We start from the raw sequence: 20,637 nt of genomic DNA on the forward strand, positions 1-20,637 counted from the left end.
AATTAAATTTTGCTTATAATAATTGTTTAAGGGATCATTTTGTTAGAAATAGTTAGTAGAAGTAACATTCATTTTGAGGAAAACAATAAAGATTGTTATATAAGTATAATTTCATTTTAAAATCATTAATGACTTAAAATGTCTAATCATTTAAAATATTTACATTCTCAAAATATCCTTTGTTTTTAGTTAAAGTTTTTTTGTTTATCTTATTTTAAAAAAGAAATCTTTTAATTTCAATTATTATCATACATTTTTTTCCTTTCATACGAGATTAATTAAGGTATGTGACACCAAGCCTCCAATTATTTCTTCATTTGCTTAGAAGTTATCTTTAACAAATTTTGAAATTTATTAAAAATTTTAAAATATTCTTCGTCAAATTTTGAAATCTGATAAAAAAAATATTTCATCAAATTTTGAAATCTACTTATGAAAAAATCTTCCATTAGATTTTGAAAACGAAGAAAAATTTATTCATCAAATTTCGAACTTCGATGAAACAAAAAAAATGGAATATAAAGGTTTTTGAATTACAAATGATAATTTAAAAATTTAAAAATAAAAATTAGAAGTGTAAGATGAACTGATTGAAGATGCAAGGTGAAACAGTCCATTTATCATGCAGTTAAAATAAAGATTGGATTCCAGAAAAAAAAAATAAGAAAAAAAGAAAAAACTAGCAGTACAAGTAAAAGATAGTTTATACGAATTATGTTAATTTGGAAGTTATGTAATAATACTCTATTGTTTCTCTTGAACGTATATAAAGGAATGGTGAAGAAAAAGATAAAACACCCCTTTTCCTCTAATAATGGAGTGGCAAGAATGAAAGCTTATGTGGATAGCATTTCATTAGGATATGCAACTTTTTCTAAGATTAACTTTTAATTTAGGATCCACTTTACAATAAAATAAACCCTAATGTTATTTGGGCCCGATTATGCAGCTAGCCAACCACAAATAGTTGTCGAGCACTAAGAACATCTTCAATCCTAACTGAATATGCTCTGTCAAGTCCCTGAAATGCAAGACTAACAGCAAATATTTGAAAGCGAAGGAGAAATAAAGCTCTATAAAAGTACTAATTGCCAGCAAAGCATTGTGTTTAAAATAATACAACATAGGAGAATAAAAGAAAGGGGTGAAAATGGATAATGAACAGCATTAGTAGTTGAGGTTGTTCGTGACATGTAGATAGATGAAGTTAATTATTCAGGCTTTAATTATTGGAGATTTAAAAGTTTATTTACCATATAGGCTTATTAATCAAAAAGTGCTTCAATCTTTAATTACCGGCCGCAAAAAACTGCATTCATTATATTGGTACCAACTGTATTTATAATGAGTTAGTTTAATACGTAGTTTATAAATGTATCAAGAGTAGGGGTCAAATTAAATCATGATTTTTAAGGTTGACATAATTGTGGAAAGATTTAACACACATATATATAACAAATTTGTTTAAAACAGCTTGAATCAGCTAAGTGTATTTCATAGGACAAGTCTTGTAAAATCTTGTGATTGTTAGGAATAAAGAGAAATAAAGAAGATAGAAATTTAACGTGATTTAATATCTATAATTATATTAAAAAATATATTTATATTTTGATGTATATTTCAAACTTTACTGGTGATTGTTTATATAGTTAAAAAGAGAATAACATCTTACGATTTTAAAGGATGTGAAACTAAATTAAGATCCGTTGTTAACATTATTTTCATACATTGAATTAAGGACTTATTTGTGCTTTAGATAAAATAAAGGTTTCAGAGTGGAGAAACTCCTGAGGATGCTTATATATGACGGAAGCCCGTCTTATCAGTTGTTTGGTGCATTATATTTTATAACCATAAACAGCAAAGCCAATATATATTTAATAAATGTAGTAAATTCTAAAATTGGTCTTTTGATGACCCTACTCACCAAATTAAAACAGCATTAAAACATTACTATAGAACACCACTGTATCAGTTTTCTAAATATTTTTGACCACCAAATTAGTCCGCCAAAAATGTTGCAACCATACATCCATCAAAAGTTTAAAACATACTCGTACAAAGAAAACTCCAAAGGAATTTATAAATGAAATAATATTCTCATCCAAACTGAATCCTTTGTACTTTTGTATATCAGACTACTGATGATTATTAACTTTAAGCTCCAGAGATTGGTATCTCACGAATTTAAAAGGAATTCTGGGGAAGATGATCATTCTTTCTCATCAGTTTTCTGCTTCGTCCTATCAACTCCATCGACCGGAGGCAATGTCTACATAAAGAATGAGTCAACAAACATTAAACAAAGAAAAAAAAGATATAGACCCTCTAGATTGCACGTAGGTACACCATAGTATAAGTGATAAAAGATGATAAAAACCTCAAGGGAGTATAACACTTAGATGTCCATGACTTTTTTATTCAAGAGTTTGTATCAATGTTTTTTCACTTCACTATCTATGATGCAATATAGGGAAAGTTTAAATTCATAGTGAAAGTAGAGGACAAGATAAGGATCTTGAACAAGTATATACGTGTTTGAATGTGCTACTACTGCAACCAAAATATCTTCACCACAATGTTTACACAGAGTGGCTTGAATTTATACTGCAATGATCTCAATTCTGCATGTTGTGCTTAAGTAACTGGATGGCACAGTATACTGCAATGATCAATGCAATGTCAAGTAAAAGGATGGGCTACATCTCAAAAAATTAGCTAGCAATGATCTCAATTCTGCATGTTGTTTTCTTGACAGTTTAAAAAAAAAAGGTATTTCAAATAGCATAGGTTTCAATCCAGCACACAAGCTCCCTGTGTGTTAAATCATATACTAGGCATTCAAAAGTCAAAGTTCAACCAATGAAAAAACACACATACCTTGGGCGTATTTTCATATTTATAACAACACTGAATAAAGAGTGTACTATTTACTAAAGACCATGAAAAAGTAAAACTAAAAACTTACAAGATTAGGCTTATAGATATTGTGAACAACGGAAGCACCGGCAAGAAGAGAGAAGACAATAACCACACAGGACCAAGCCAGTGAAGGAGTCCCTGTCGGCGGCCTTCCACCACCAAATTTTCTATTCATCCTCAAAATATTTTTGACCGTGCGTGTCACCCAAAACGATTTAAATCAAAGCGTGAACCACACAAGACCTTCAAACATTCAGACACATAATGTGAACATAAATTGGCAAGTGAAAAACCTAACATTATTGTTAAAATTCAAGCATAAAGTCAATCAGTCAGAAAATTGTCAAAGGATATATCCGCACAAAACCTAAATTAATTGCCCACACACTTTTGAGTTAACTGAATAAACCCCAGAAACATAAATAAAGGACAATGGCAGATAGAAGAGAGCAAGCATGGTCAAGAGCAAGGGTGCTAGGATTCTAGGAGACAGCACAAGCATGATATGGTTCAGACATTGTAACAAACATGTTATGAGCATTGTTTTTGAAGGTAGAATTACACAACACTAGAAACCAACAATGAATTTGATCAAGCAGATGATGCACAACACAATAATCTGTTATGGAAGTAAGAAAGTTTGATACCAAAATAAGAGCAAATTTGACAAAGACTGTTTGTACTTGGCGTTTCCTGCAAGATGCGGAGAAGATTTGACAAAATAAGAGCAAAATTTTTAAATAATTTTATTTCTGTTATCTACATGGAAATTTATATCATTAGCATTTTTAATGAAATTCTCTATTTCTATTTCTTAAATCTCTTGTTTAAGAAAATAAGGAACGCAAGAAGAAAAACAGTGTCTCAGAACAGTACCATTTTTCAGATTTTATTGTTTTCTTATTATATTTTAATTTTTAAAGTTACTGCACTTCTTAATTTTTTAGTATACTTTGGTTGGTTAAAGATTTTATAAAAATAATACAATATGTAATAGAAATTATGCATATGATTTTGAAAAGTTAAAAAGAAGTTGAAAAGCAAATTCAACCTCGAAAAGTGTTCATAAAAAAATATTCTACGACAATCATATTATGTAAATATTGGAGAAAATAATATCAATGCAAATAGAACAAAATAGTCATAAAAATATTAAATTTTTTACTACTTTATTGAGATTGAGCGAGATACAAGTACATGAAAATAATAGAGGAATAGTTAATTTGTTCGGCATGTATTTTTCGTGGAACTATGATATATTAATAATTTTTCATCAAAAAATGTTAACCATAGATCACGTATCACTATTTTATTGGCTTGTTTAAATTTATGTTCAAAAAATATTAGAAATAAATCAATAACAAATCATCGTATAAACATTGTAAAAAGGTTGTAAAAAATTGTTAAAAAACATTTTCATATGCATTAGAAATTATTAAGAGAACTTTTATATTAAAAATAATACTTATATGAACATGACAATGTACATTTTTATTTAACTATACGTTGTATTATTTTAAAAATTGCATTTAACCATTAAATTTATTCCTTTAGGCATATTGACTAATTGAGTGTTGGGTACGGAGTAAAGGAAATATAAATATATGATTTATTAAGGTTGTGCTATCTTATATTTATTTAGGAAAAAGTTTTTTTAAAAACTTTTTTTTTGACAACTTTTTGATAAACATACGTGGTGATTTATGATTGGTCTGTTTCAAATATTTTTCTAAAATTAAATTCAAGCAGACCAATAAAGTGACAATATGTGTCTTGTTGTCAAAAAGTTGTTAACATATCAAAATCCATTTATTTATTGTCTGAGGAGATGGAAAGATGCAAATTTTGTTTGTTTCTTTCATGTCATTTGTAAAGATGAAAATATGATGATTTGCGGAATAGGTTTGAAGATTGATTTGTGTTCAAGTGTGAAGATTTGAGAATGTTTATTATTTAGGAAAGTGTTTTTCTAAATATGTCTTACATTTTTAGGTGTGTTAATGGAGGGGAGCAAGATGCATTACAAAGAGAGAAGTGTTTAGTTGGAGTTCATGTGTGCAGAGTGTCTGAGAACTTTTGGATTGTAGGAAATTCATTTTCTAGAAATCTCATTACAAAAATTTTATGGAATTACTAATAGAATTTTACCGTCAAAAATAAGTTCGTCGATAAATTTGAATTATCAACAAATTTTAGTATTTTAATTATCGACATATTTTATTAACGAATTAATTATCGAAAAAAATATCATCAATAAATTTATCAATAATCATATTTTATTTATCGATAGAATAATCCGTAAGTAATAAAAGGAACACAATTTTCCCCATGCTATCTCATCTTCTTAGACCTCTCATTTTCTTTACCGTATATGTCTCATTTCTCATCTTCTTCACATTTACAAAGGACCAGCTCTAAATCATATTGTCGTTACTTGCATTAGTCGTTCACTATCGTCGCAACGCTTGTAATCACAACCTCTGTTGATGACACCAACGAACCTCCTTCTATCTACATAGGATATTGTTATTCTCCCAATGGTGTCATCTTCACCAAGGTTCATTCATGGTTGCCGCTTGTCGTGCCGGGGACCTCACGTGGCGTCGTCGTAGCTTCCGCCCTCTTCTCCCTTTGATTTTGCGCTTCTCCCTATAATGCACCATCACGGTGACCGAAACCTTTAATGTAGTTGGTGTTGGCAACAATTTCTTTCTTCTAGACCTAACTACGCCTACAACCAGCAAATATTTCCCTACATCGCTAACCATGTCGTTACATGAGAAGAATAAAGTAGCAAAAAGGAGAGAGACAACGGGAGAGCCCTGTGTGTGTTGTGTTATATTGTAATGGATGACCGAAGAGGTATGAATAGTTGGGATGGATATAGATAATGTTTTTTTGGATTATTGTGCTTCTGTAATGATTTGGTGAGGAGAATTGATGGCATGAATAAAGGGAATGGAGGAACATTGAAAAATCAAGGTGTGATGAAGATAAATCAAATCGTAATATTTACTAACAAAATTTATTGACGAATTTTTTCTTAAGTGATTATCGACGGATATATCTTTTGGTAATTTTTGACAAACATCCTTTGATAATTACAAACGAATATATCTTTCAGTAATTACCGACAAATATATTTTTCTTTAATTATCAGTAAATTTTTCTTGTAATTATTGATGAATTTTTTTACAGCAATTACTGAAAAATATAAAATTTTATTAATAAATATTACTAACTATATTATAATTGACGGATTTCGATCCCTTGAAAAAAAAAATCGTTACTAATAAATTTTTGATGTTTTTGTTGTAATACATGTTTTTTTATAGTGTCTATTTGTGTGTTTGGACTTGTTTAAAATATTTTAATAATAATAATAATAATAATAATAATAATAATAATAATTATTATTATTATTATAATAGTATTAGTAAAATAATAATGACAAAAAAAATTTCTTTTTATAAACATAATTGAATATTAAAATAATATAACCTTGATGAATGATAAGGGAGTATAATAATGGATCTAAAATGATTGTCATAATTTGAATTTAGTTCTAAGTTATATAATGAATTTATGTTCTATTTTTTTGTTCTGAGTTTTAGGACAAAATTACTATTCTTCAAATGTTTCTTCCACTAAAGTCTTAGAATAAAATATGTTTAAGTTTCTTGTTAAAAAATAGATTAAAATTACTATAGTGAAAATCGTATGAGATAAAGAGTGAAATCATATACTTTTATGAATTATATTAAGAAAAAAAGTTACAGTAGTTTTACATAGAAGATAAATGTAGTTAATTTTAGAGGTGTTCAATTAAGACAATTAAACTATTTATTTTAAGATAAAGTGAGGTATTATAATCGTGTGCGAACCATTCAGGGAAAACATAACTCCATATTTATTTTTAATACAACAAGGCATAGAATTGACTCTATTATATATTGTGATTAGAATTTAAATGTTGAAGAGTGTTGGGACATTATTAATTCTATAACTTAGTCTACTTAAAATCTCATAAATTATTAATATTATGTATTTATTTTTATTATATTATATCACTTACGTCTTGATTCAATAAATATATTAAAAAACGCAATGTAATAAATTTTTTTAAATTTTTTTGTTATTATAAATAAGCTTAACTTATTTCTATTTAAACTATATTTTTATATTATAACTAAATGTAATCTAAAAAATTTAATAAATTTATTATTTTGTTATTATTTGTTATATTATTAAAATATTTTAAAATTAAATATTATTATAATAAGAATATAGGTTCATTGTCCGTGTTCTCCCTGTATACAACTAATATTTTACAATACAATTAATGTTCTGTCAGAAATACCAACTTCATAATAAACACCCACTCTCTTTCACAAATCCTAACTATCCGTCTACAAACTAGAAACTGAAGAAGCGATCAACTTGCTACCTCTCCGCAAAAGTTAGGTATAAACAATATTTAAGTTTTCCGAAAAATATCACTGTAATATGCTAATATAATAAAGATCATTATCGTCGTTTTTTTTTTCATCCATCTAACTAAAATCGTGTCACTTAAAACGATATTTTAGTTCCACAAATGAAGGAAAATTGTATACTATCACACTGTTAATGGCTGCGAGTATGTTATTTTCCAATTTCCTTGCTTGCGATGCACGAAGAGACCCTGTTGATCGGAACAACTCAGAGGTGTTTGGGGTCATTTTCTTATTTTTACTTAGTATAAAAATTAATCCTTCATATTCATCCATACTTCTATGCTTCTTTTATCTTACAGTATTCATTCATATAAGGAAGAATGGCCGAAGACAAAAAGGGATTGGCAATAGGAATCGACCTTGGCACAACATACTCCTGTGTTGCAGTATGGCAGCAACAACATAATAGGGTGCAGATCATTCATAATGATCAAGGCAACAATACCACTCCTTCTTGTGTTGCTTTCACGGACCATGAAAGGTTGATAGGAGATGCTGCTAAAAATCATGCTGTTTTCAATCCAGAGAACACCATCTTCGGTATATTTTTACTCCTAAACTATTACTTGTTTTTTTATAGTAATAAAAACGAATATATATATATATATATATATATATATATATATGAATATTATTGTTCATAAATATTTATCCTTTTAGTTTATGAATGATAAAAGTTTCATTATTGATGAATTTTCATTTCATTACTCTTAGTTTCTGATTAGTATTTTGTTGGTTAAATTAGATTCCAATTAGATTTAGAATTTATCCATATTAGTAATATTATAGTGATCAAATTGAAACTAATTATATGTTTTTTTATCTTTAAAATATAATACTGATTATTTAATATATTTATATCTATTTATCTATGAGTTCAAAAACTCAGTAAACATATCGTACTCAATTTCTATATACCCAACCCTCTGATATTTACTATTACTTTATACAGATTTTAACTTTTTTACTAATTTGAGTGTTTTCCCATACTCAAAAGGCTCTCATATACTGTTATTCTATACAACAGGTATTAAATTTTTAGTGACTTAAACTATTACTTGTTTTTTCCTTTCTATGATTTTCCTGTAAACTTTTAGCAGGAAAAATAGACCACCAAAATATATTTTTTTTAACTCTCGCAGATGCTAAGAGGTTGATCGGTAGGAAATACAGTGACCCACTTGTTCAGAAAGACAAAATGTTGTGGCCATTTAAGGTTGTTGCCGGTGTCAATGACAAACCCATGATTTACCTTAAGTACAAGGGTCAGGAGAAGAGCCTTTGTGCGGAGGAAATATCATCCATGGTCCTCTCAAAGATGCGGGACATTGCAGAGGCATACTTGGAAAAGCCTGTGAAGAATGCAGTGGTTACTGTGCCTGCCTATTTCAATGATTCTCAGCGCAAAGCTACCATGGATGCTGGTGCTATTATAGGTCTCAATGTTATTCGTATAATCAATGAACCGACAGCTGCAGCAATTGCATACGGTCTTGATAAAAGAAATGATTGTGTTGGACAGCGAAATATTTTTGTCTTTGACTTTGGAGGTGGTACATTCGATGTGTCTATTCTCACTATTGAGAACGAAGTCTTTCAAGTTAAGGCCACTGCCGGAAACAGTCACCTTGGCGGAGAGGACATTGATAATAGAATGATGAACTACTTTGTGGAGGAGATGAAAAGGAAAAGTAAAGTTGACATAAGTGGGAATCCACGTGCCTTAAGGAGGTTGAAAAGTGCTTGCGAGAGAGCAAAAAGGACACTGTCATCTGCTATTACTACAAGCATCGAGATAGATGGTTTATTTGAAGGCATTGATTTGCTTTCTTCAATAACCCAAGCAAAATTTGAAGAAATCAATATGGAGGTGTTTGAAGAGTGTATGGAAACAGTAGATAGGTGTCTTAGGGATGCTAAGATGGAGAAAAGTAGTGTGGATGATGTTGTTCTTGTTGGTGGTTCTTCTAGGATTCCCAAAATGCAGCAGCTACTCGAAGACTTTTTCAATGGGAAGGATCTTTGCAAGAGCGTAAACCCTGATGAGGCTGTTGCTTATGGTGCAGCTGTGCAGGCTGCTCTCTTGTCTGAAGGCATTAAGAATGTTCCAGATTTGGTATTGAAAGATGTTACTCCGCTTTCACTTGGCACAGCGGTAAAGGGGGATCTCATGAGTGTTGTGATTCCTAGGAACACTACTATTCCTATGAAGAAGACAAATTTTTTTATGACAACCATAGATAACCAATTGTCAACCAAGATTGAGGTTTATGAGGGCGAAAGAGTCAAAGCCAGTAATAATAATTTGTTGGGTTTTTGTTGTATTTCTTTACCCCCAGCTGCTCGTGGCTATCTTTATGGTGTGACTTTTGCAATAAATGAAGATGGCATTCTTTCCGTTTCTGCTGAGGATAAAACTGGTAATAAGAATGAAGTTATAATATCCAATCACAAAGGGAGACTATCAAATGAAGAAATTAGTAAAATGATTAAAGAAGCGGGGAATTATAAGTCTGAAGATGAAAAGTTTCTTAAGAAGGCCAATGCAATGAATGATTTAGATGATCATGTTTATAAGATCGGAAAGGCTTTAAAGAGAGAGGATATCAGCTCAAAGTTGAGCTCGAAAGAAAAGGAAGATATGATGTCTAAAATTTCTAGAGCCACTGATATGCTTGATAGGCGGAACGAGATGGAAGATATAGTTGCTATTGAAGACTTTCTGAAAGATCTTAAAGCAATCAGTGAACGAATTATGGTCGTGGAAAAGGTTGGTAAAAGGAAAGATGTTACTCCGCTTTCACTTGGCATATCGATAAAGGGGGATCTCATGACTTTTGTGATTCCTAGGAACACTACTATTCCTATAAAGAAGACACAAGTTTTTCTGACATCCGAAGATAACCAATTCTCAGCCAAGATTGTGGTTTATGAGGGCGAGAGAGTAAAAGCTAGTGATAATAATTTGTTGGGTTCTTTTATTATTTCTGGCTTTCCCCCAGCTGCTCGTGGTTACCCTTTTGATGTGACTTTTGCAATAAATGAAAATGGCATTCTTTCCGTTTCTGCTGAGGAAAAAGTAACCGGTAATAGGAGTGAAATTATAATATCCAATGACAAAGGAAGACTATCAAATGCAGAAATTAGTAAAATGATTAAAGAAGCAGAGAATTATGAGTCTGAAGATGAGAAGTTTCTTACGAAGGCCAAAGCAATGAAGGATTTAGATGATCACGTTTATAAGATCAGAAAGGCTTTAAAGAAAGAGGATATCAGCTCAATGTTGAGCTCGAAAGAAAAGAAAGATATCAGGTCTAAAATTTCTAGAGCAACTGATATGCTTGATAGGCGGAACGAGATGGAAGATATAGTTGCTATTGATGACTTTCTGAAAGATCTTAAAGCAATCAGTGAACGAATTATGGTCGCGGAAAAGGTTGCTAAAATCAAACTAATTTTTGTGGATTATCTGCACAGGGTGAAGAGCCTCATTCAACCCATTATGGAGATTAAGTTTTAAGTTTATGTCAGTGAAAAAGGTAAAACTTTATGAACCATGATATCTAAACAATTTTCAGTTTCAATCATCAAACATATGTTGGAATAAACTTAAATTTAAAATTTATTTGTAATTTCATTGGAGTTTTATTTTTTCTGTGTCGATTTCTATTTTTTCAGTTGTCATGTATGATTTTTTTTTTCACGATAGTATAAAGATGATTCAGTGTTTATAATTAGATCTTTTGGTATTTCAAGATTGTCTTCACCCATTTTCATTTAAGTCTATGTTTTCATCTCCAAATTTAAGGATCCAATTAGTCAATTCTTTGATATTTGTTGCATTTTGATTTGTGACGATACATAATTTCATATTCTTGGAAAGTTTGAACACTTTGCAATGTTTCAATAATATATATATATATATATATATATATATATATATATATATATATATATATATATAATTTGACATCATGTCTAAATCATTCTTTTACCTCATGCAAAATTTACTTAAAATCTCCTCTGGAAACAATCACTCTACCACCAAATAATTTTTGTTAATTGGTTTGTATCATCAACATTTTTCATTATGTTTCTCAATGTTCTATCGAATTATTCAAAGCATCGTTTATTCATCATTGATGAGAAAATATTTTCAAGTTCTCTCCCTCTCAAATGTTTCTTTCCCAATTTTCTTTTTTCTTTTATGGTATTTGTATGTTAATACCCATTTTGTATGACTAAATAAATTTATTCTTAAAAAGATTAAAAATGTTTTTTTTAATAATTTGAAAAACTAAAAAAAATAAACAAAATTAAAAGGAAAGAAAAATAATAATAAAAGATTGGCAAGTGAATTAAAAAAATAAAGAAAAAGAAAGAAAAGGGAGAAATATTCAGTTAATTTTGGAAGATGCGTGTGATATTGAAAAATCAATTTTGAATTGTCGTAATCGATTCCTCATTCTTAAAATCTATTTGTGTGTTATTATATTTTAAAGGTTTTAATAATAATAATAATAATAAGATATTAATTTTAATTATAAAAACAATTATATTTTAATTTATTCAAAATATTTTTTACCTATCATATTCATAAATTTTTACAAATTTAATAAATTTGTTTTGCAATTTTTTCCACAAACTACAAATCTGCCTATGAAATCAAATGTTCAGAACAAGAGTAACTTTTAATTATGTCTTTTAATGCATTTTAAATTATATTATCGAGTTACACACAGATTCTTTTAATTATAATTGTGGTTGGTAACATTTTAAGTCGAAGACAAAACAAAACTGTTATAATAAACTTTCCCAAAGGTTAATCATATTTTTAATGTATATACTAATAACTGTTTTGTTTTCTATCAATCTTGACAGTGCTCCAAATACAAACCATTAAGAGCAAACCAATCTACTTTGATGTGTATACTTTGACACTTTAAGTTGTTTATTCAAAATAAAAGAATTTTGTTATAGTTTTCAAAAGTCAATGACACAAAAAAAAATTATAAACATATTTGTATATTAAAATAGTATAACCTTGATGACTATCAGACCTCGGAAATTTAACCCAAAACCCCTATTTAATCTCATTTAATGCAACCAAAACCATGCTCAGATGCATTAAAAATGCACTCAAACTCTGACGCACAAATTGCCAAGTGTCAAAATGGAACATTCGGAAGTCAGTAAGTGAAGTGCAGGTGTCAGCAGAAGAGCGCACGACCGTTTGACGTGGGGCAAACAAAATTGATTTCTGAAAAACCTGCCACACTCTTCTACACGCACCGTCTTCCTCCCAAACTTTGAATATCCATTTTCTCCTCCTTCTCTCTAGAAAACTCTTCCTTCTCTCTACTGAAACTCATCCTTTCTCTTCTCCGTTCATCATTCAGAAACCATAGAAGTACTCCCGGCGTCGTGAGCTTCTTGCTGGACCGAACCGTTTCAGAGTCTGAAGCTGGTAAGTTCTCGACCTTAGCCGTTCGTTTTTGGGTTACATGCAAAACCAAGATTTGGTTGCATGCAGGGGTACAATCTAAAATTCTCCTGTATTTTTATGGTTAGACTTAGTTGGAGGAATTAAGAAAATTGTTGAGGGTAGAAAGCTGTAGTTGGACGAGTCAAAGCCATACTCTTAGGACGTTCACCACTGATCCAGGTAAGGGAAGCTTATTTAATTTAATTCGTGTGTTTTATTTGTGTTGTATGGACGTTCTGTGAGTTGCATGAAGCATGATCTGTGTTATTTGATTTTTGATATATGATCATAAGTATGAACTGATGTATGGTGAATATGAAATGTACTATGATATGAGTATTTGAAAATATGAAATGTATATGCTGAGAAATGAGTAAATGTAAATGAAACTTTGAATATAAATTTCCTATGATAATGAACGTTCGTCATTTAACGGTCCTTGACCGTTCGGTGCTGTTAGTAAACTTCTTTGAATTGAATTCTTTCATTTGGAAAGATTTCTAGTTGAGGACGAACGCCCTCTTGCATTAAGTGCTACGTTTGAGCGTTCGGCCAAAACGTAGATACCCTGAGTGTTGTGTGAGGAATTGAGAAACTTGTGAACATAACTGGATATTTAATCATTCTGAATTCTATCTTCACTATCCTATACTACTATTATTACTTTTTCGATTATGATTTCAAATTAGCGATGGGTCTCGACCCAAAGCGTACGTTATGAGTGGCGCTCGGTCTTATACCGAACACTCGTCCTTGTCTTTAATTACCAAACGGGTAGAAATAGCGTTCGTCCAAAATTTCAATAAATATGTATTACCGCGTTCGGTCATTGACTGGCAGTCGGTCTCTCTAATTGAATTGTTCTTGGTATAGCTATTTACTCATCTTGTGGTGTTTCTATCCATTTGGATTCGGCCTAGAGCCTTTGTACTTAACTTATTCTGAGTATTGATCGGATCGTTCTAGAGTCAGTTCATTCAACTGATTCGAGTGGTAATGACGTTCGTCATATAAAATGTGTCGGTTTTGTTCTGTTCGGAAACGAGGATTTCTCGGCCTCATTTTTTAACGTTCGTCCTCGTTATGAAGAGGGCTGAACGCTCGTCATTTTACGTAATTTGAATGGAAGATGGAATTGATATTAAAGTGAAAAATGATAAAGAATGAACAGTATATGAGATGAAATGATGGTTGTGGATTTTGAACGAGCGTTCCAGGGAGGAACGACTCTTGGATGAAAGTTGAGATTTGTAAAGTATGAATGTGGACAAAGCTTAGCTGGCGGTTCATCCTGATGTTCCGTGAGTGCTCGTCCTCAAGTAGAGGGGAGTATGTCATGTGTGGGAACGGCAGGAGGTCCTAGTCCATAAATGTAACTTGGACGAAACGGACTAACCTCGGGTGGTAACTGATGAAAATTCCAGTTACTATATCACCGGGTGCACGAACGTCGTAGCTACACAGAATTCATACGGTCCGGACAGTCAGTCTAGTATCAGGAATTGATTGAGTTAAAGAATTGATTGAATTATATGTTGTGAATTATTCGATATGCTTGTTGTGCTATGAAATGCATGTTATTACTGGAATTAAATTCAATAAGCTTACCCTTCGTTTTTCCTTGTGTTGTCACGTCCTTGTACGTCCGTCCTTGTCTTGCAATGATCATCCGTGTGGATGTGAGCAGATGGAGAGGCGTTGCTTGAGGAGACGCTTGAAGAAGGAATCTTAGAGGAAGAAAATCTCGTCGATGTTGAAGTGAAGGCCGAACAGTAGTACGTTCGGTTATCTGTTTAGTTTAGTTGGATTAGAGTGCTGTGTTAGAATGACCCCTTCTCTTTTTGATTAATTTGACCGTTCGGTATTTCTGTTTTGTAAACCGTTCGGTCAGGTATGCTTAGATTGAACATCTTTATTTGTATTAGCTTATGTAAGGCCGTTCGGCCACGAGCGTGCTTTATTTCTTTATGTGTAAAACTGATTTGATATATTAATATATGTGAATATTCTATTTTATATGGTTTATTACTGTATTTATGGGATGTTACAATGAATGACAAGGAAATATAATAATGGATTTAAAATGAAAAGTTGGTAGTCTTAATTTGAATTTAGTTCTAAGTGATATCTAGAATTTATGTTCTAGAGTTTTATTTATTTATTTATATTTTGGAGTTTTACAGAGTTTTATTTATTTATTTATTTTTTGGAATTTTACATCAAAATTATTATTCTTTAATTGCTTCTTCCACTAAAGGATGGAAAATAAAATATGTTTAAATTTATTGTTAAAAAATAGATTAAAATTACTTAATATCCTATAATGAAAGTAGTATGAGATAATTATTGAAATCATATATTTAACTAAAGAGTGAACTCATATATTTAACGACTTATGAGATTCAACATTTTGAATTATATTAAGAAAAAATGGGGAAGGGGAGAAGGTTTCGGGAAAGGGGAAGGGGAGGGGGAGAAGGTTTCGGGAAAGGGGAAGGGGAGAAGGTTTCCACACAACGTGCCACGTGCTAATCAAAAGCCACCTCAGCATGCCACCTCGCTAGAAAGTTAACACCGTTTACTAAGATTAACGCCAAGGACATTATTGATTCAATTTTACCAAAACAGGGACTCAATTGATCACTTCCAAAATTAGAGGACCCAATTGAAACTAACCCGCAAATATAGGGACTTCCGAACCTATTAAACCTAATTTTAACGGTGTTCAATTAAGGCAATTAAACTATTTATTTTAAGATAAAGTGAGATGCTATAATATGTTAGATATATAATTTAATCGCTCTAGAAAAATATAATTTTATATTATTTTTTTAAAATAAGTACTATTGTCACAACGAGTTAGCTCAATTTTAAATTCGACTCACTAAGAATCAAACTCATCTGGGTTGAACTCGTGGTGAACCGGATTGATTCACTAACCTACCAAATTTTTCTAACAATTTTTTTTCCAGTTAATCTTTTTTCAAAATATTGAAAGAAAGGCTCTTGTAAAATTATTTTTGTATAGAATAATTAGACAACATGAAAAATCCACAAATCTCTACTTAATAACTCAATTTTTATGTAGAAATAAATTTGAATTGCTATGAAGCCAATTAAAAATTTTATTTAGAAGATTTTGTGATATCTTTGTGTGAATGAAATCTTATATTTTATTAACCATAAATCTAATTTAAAATCTTTCTTCTTTGTTTAGATTTGAATTAGAAATTTTTTGTTATTTTTTTGAATTGAAAAAAAATTCTTGTAATTAAGAGAGTCAACTATTTAATCCACTAACTCATTATGATCAGAGTTCAAACCAACCCATGACCTGTCACTAGCATATTTTTGGCCTTTCACGTTGAATTCGAGAACAACGTCATATCAGGAAACATTAAATTGATGTCAATTCAACTATGAGACCTGAAAAGCATAAAGGTAATATATGATCAACAACAAATAACAATAACAAACAAGTTCAATCAAACAACAAACAAGTTCAATTAAACAACAACAAACAAGTTCAACCAAACAATAACAACAAACAAGTTCAACAAAAAAACAACAAACAAGTTCATCAAATAAGTTCTTCAAAACGAAAACGAAAACTAACCTTCAAAAGGTGGGTTCATCGGAATAAAGTGTTGTCACCTGTGAGAGAAAAAGCAGAATGCGCATATGAAGGACAAGTACACGAAAATAATCGGTGAAAACAAACGAAAATCATACCTAAAGTAGTTAATTAACATGCATTTGTATCAAATAAAAGAAAGATTACATGTGATGGTCGTCAAACTTCGTTCGAGAAAAGTTTGTGTCAAACATTCGAAGTTTTATATCTTTTTATGTCGAATTATTATTTTAAACGATCTTTAATAATTATATTTATTTACAACATGATAATATATGTTGTTTTTGCAATAGCGTGTTTTGACACCCTAAGAGCAAAGGAGGGAATTGACTCTATTATATATTTTGGTTGGAATTTAAATGTTGACCACTGTTGCCACAATATTAATTTTATAAATTAGTCTATTTAAAATCTAATAAACTATATAAAGTTATGCATTTACATCAATTATACTTAAATTTCTATTTTAATTATTTATAAATATGTTCACATGCGAAGATGAATTTGAAAAAAATTTAAGAGTAAAATGTTAATTATTTTTTTAGAAATTTAAAGCTGATAAAAAATAAATTTAAAATTAAAATTTGTGAAAGATTTGACTGATGATAAATAATTTTTTTTATAAAGAAAAAAGAAAAATTACAAAATAACATAATATAAAATTAATTTTGAATTAGTTAGGATTAGAAACAATTTAATGAATTGTTTTTTGAGAAAATATAATTATTATAAGATTATTAGTTTATCCTTATAGTATTTCTTCTTAATATATATATATATATATATATATATATATATATATATATGTTAATAATGGAATTGTATGTCCTAATTCATTATGAATGATGAGTTGTCACAAGGTCTGTATGTCAATATATACGGCATAACCTATAACTAATGGTTATATATATTGAATAATCTGAAATCAGTTTCATATTTTGAATAATCGATTCCTTCTATATGCTTGTCCGTTCGTTTTCAATTTCCTTGCTTGCGATGCAAGAGAAGTTGTTGATGGGAACAACTCAGAGGTGTTTGGGGTCATTTTCTTATTGTTATTAAGTATAAAAATCAACTCTTCCTATTCATTCATACTTCTATGCTTCTTTTATCTTACAGTCTTCATTCATAGAAAGAAGAATGGTCGAAGACAAAAAGGGATTGGTAATAGGAATCAAAATTTTATCTTACACTTTCAATAAACTTATTATAATTATATTATTTATTAATAATAATAAAATATGAAAGAAAATGTTTAAAATAGAAATCCTTTAGAACGATGAAATTTGAAAAGCTTAATGTATATTGAATACAAATTACTAAAAACACTGTTATCAATATCTTGCTTTTACTATATAAAAAGATTATAAGCAATAAGGGTAGATGATAATTTAAGTTTTAATTACAATAAATTATAATTAAGATATAATTAATTATGATTATAAAATATTTATCATTTTTTTCTGATTATAACTAAAATATAATTGATTGTGATTTAAGTTTTAATTATAATTTGTTATAATTAAGATATAATTAATTATAATTAGTTATATTTTAATTTATTATATATTATAGTTTATAATTTGATGATAAAATAAAACTATTTCTAAGTATATAAATTTTTTTATGATGAGAATATAATAAAAGACATTTATTATATAATATTTAAATTTTAATATATGTATATATATAAATCCTGACCATTAAATTATATTTTATTAAAATTTGTTTTCTTTGTTATGCTTTGATTATCTCCATAATTTTAAAAATTGACAAATCTTAAAATATTTTTAGAAAATTAAAGCATTTTTTATCAACTTTCATCTCATTTAACTAATTTATCAAAAAAAATTGTTAAGTGTGATAAATGTCAGGAGTATTTTTTATTGTTGGAATTATTAAGAATATGTTAATTAGAGTACTTTTTAATTTTTGAAATTATTTTAAAACCTTTTCTTTATTCAGCGTTAGGTTTTTTTATTAATATTATTAGAGTCATTCAGGTCACTATAAAAAAAACTCAGGTTATAAGAATGAAATTAGCATAACTAATGATCAAAACAGACTTTCAGCCGGGGAAATTAAAAGAATGATTCACGAAGCTGAAAATTACCAAGCTGAAGATAGAAACTTCACGAAGATTTGTTTACAAGATGAAGAATGCATTGAAGAACAGCAATATCAGTTCAAAACTTTGTCCACAATATAGGGAGAAAATAAACTCTGCAGTTAAGAAAGCTGCAAAGTTGGTTAATGATGACCAGCAGCAGCATGGAATAGAGTAGATTGAGGATTATCTTTTTGATAGTGTCATTAGCAGCTATGTTTCTAGTTTAGATTTTATCTTCGTAGAGATTGCAATTTGACTTTCTTCACCTTCTCAGAATATTACTGTTATTATTTCTGTCCCGTCATGATTTTAGGTACAATATTACTGTTATTATACTAATAAGAACATAGATCAGAATCTATCTTGATATATAAATATAACTAATATCCTTCAAAAATACTCTGTTCATGATCACTTTCAATCCTACTTCTACTCTAAGGATGTGTTCGATTAGGGTGATTTGGAAGAGAGTAATTGAATGAATTTGAAGAGATTTGGAGGTAAAATATGTGAGAATTAGTGTAAGATTTAATTGATGTGACAGTTTTAAAAAATTTGTTTAATTGGTAAAAATTAAAGATTACCAAAATATCCCTAGTTATTAAAGTAATATAAAATAATAATTGTTAATATTATATTTAATTATAAAAATATTTATAAAAAGTAAAAAATTAGAAAAAAGGTATTAAAATTTATTTTTAAAAAGTAAAAAAATTATAATTTAGTGAAATGAATTTATTTTTAAATGTATAAAATTAAAAAAAATTAAAAACTTAAAAGAAACTATAAATTAATATATGACATGCTATTAATAATTGTTTTTTGAAAATAACTTAATTAAAATATTTTTTCAAAAGTTAAGATAGAATTAAAACTTAAAAAAAAAAAGACTAACTTAACACGGTTAAACTAAAACGGAACCTGAGTAATTAGAACTATAGAAAAACATATTAAAAAAAAGGGCATTTTATAAATAAGAAAAATAAAGTAATTATTGAAAGAAAAAAGGGTTAGCTTAGAAAAGAGTTTTTTTTGGTGAGTAAGGAAACAAGGTGTAGTGAGAGCAAGGGTTTTTGTCAGGTAATATATGGCGATAGTCGAGCAGTGCAGTGCTGACGCAGATGGGGAGCACGGCGGTGGAGAAGACGAAGGAGGTACTCCGCAGCGAGATTGATGAGCTTCTTCTTTTTGCCGTCTCTGTAGGTCCTTATTTTGGTCCGGAATCTCATTTAAGTCCCCTTTCTTTTTACCGTCTCAATTGGGTCCTTATTTTTGTAAAATTGGAGCAATGACCTGCTGTTAAATTGGACAAACGGCCGTTTAATTGTACGTTACGTGACATGAACAATGTTTTCACTAATCACACGTGGAATTAAAAAAGAGTTTTGTATTAAAAATTTGGATTGGATCTGATTTAGGTAAGGGTAAAGTGGGAAAACTCATTCGTTAAAGTTCTGGTTTTTATATTGTTAATTAATCTCTGGAGCATTGATCTCCCTCATCCAGGCTTTTCTGATGTTCCATCATCATGCTGTGAGTGAAAGGTGTGTTACATTGAACTTAAATAAAACCCCGTTTCTGTCCACGAATATAAGTAATAAGTCTTATCATCTCAGGGACACTTGAAATCAAGTTATCTGATAAGAAATTTGCATGAAATCAAGTCTTACCATCTAAGTCTAAAGCCACAAATGCTGCAATGATGTGGAAGATCATCAAATAATCCACTAATTACATATGAATGGAATTCTCGTTACACTGCTTCAGGACACCGGTACAAGAACATACAGAACATACAGACGATGGCATGGTTGACTCATCATAAGCCACTTGGTTCAATCCCAAGTCCTGACCTTTCCTAGATTAATCAAATCCCTAATTCCCAAATGAATCAATCTGCAGAGTTAACAGATGAATCAAATCCCTAATTTCAATTTAAAAAAAAAACCTTAATCTGAAACTCAACCAAGAACGTGATCCGCACCACCCA

At 29.7% G+C, this 20,637-nt stretch overlaps 1 protein-coding gene and 1 long non-coding RNA gene across 2 annotated transcripts; one reads left to right on the plus strand and one right to left on the minus strand.

Moving 5' to 3' along the window:
• Positions 1 to 1,856: 1,856 nt before the first annotated feature.
• LOC108321679 (uncharacterized) lies at positions 1,857 to 3,699 on the minus strand. Its single transcript, XR_001831507.2, has 3 exons — positions 3,570 to 3,699; positions 2,969 to 3,165; positions 1,857 to 2,272 (listed from the first exon to the last, which is right to left on the minus strand). It is a non-coding gene; the product is annotated as an uncharacterized LOC108321679 (long non-coding RNA).
• Positions 3,700 to 7,738: 4,039 nt separating this feature from the next.
• On the plus strand, positions 7,739 to 10,938 carry LOC108321630 (heat shock 70 kDa protein 4-like). The gene is made up of 3 exons (XM_017553443.1): positions 7,739 to 7,958; positions 8,561 to 9,534; positions 10,189 to 10,938. The coding sequence occupies exons 1-3, from the start codon at positions 7,739 to 7,741 to the stop codon at positions 10,936 to 10,938; spliced, it is 1,944 nt and encodes a 647-aa protein (XP_017408932.1).
• Positions 10,939 to 20,637: the final 9,699 nt, after the last annotated feature.

This window comes from Vigna angularis, chromosome 2 (assembly GCF_016808095.1).
Source record: "Vigna angularis cultivar LongXiaoDou No.4 chromosome 2, ASM1680809v1, whole genome shotgun sequence".
Lineage (NCBI taxonomy): Eukaryota > Viridiplantae > Streptophyta > Magnoliopsida > Fabales > Fabaceae > Vigna > Vigna angularis.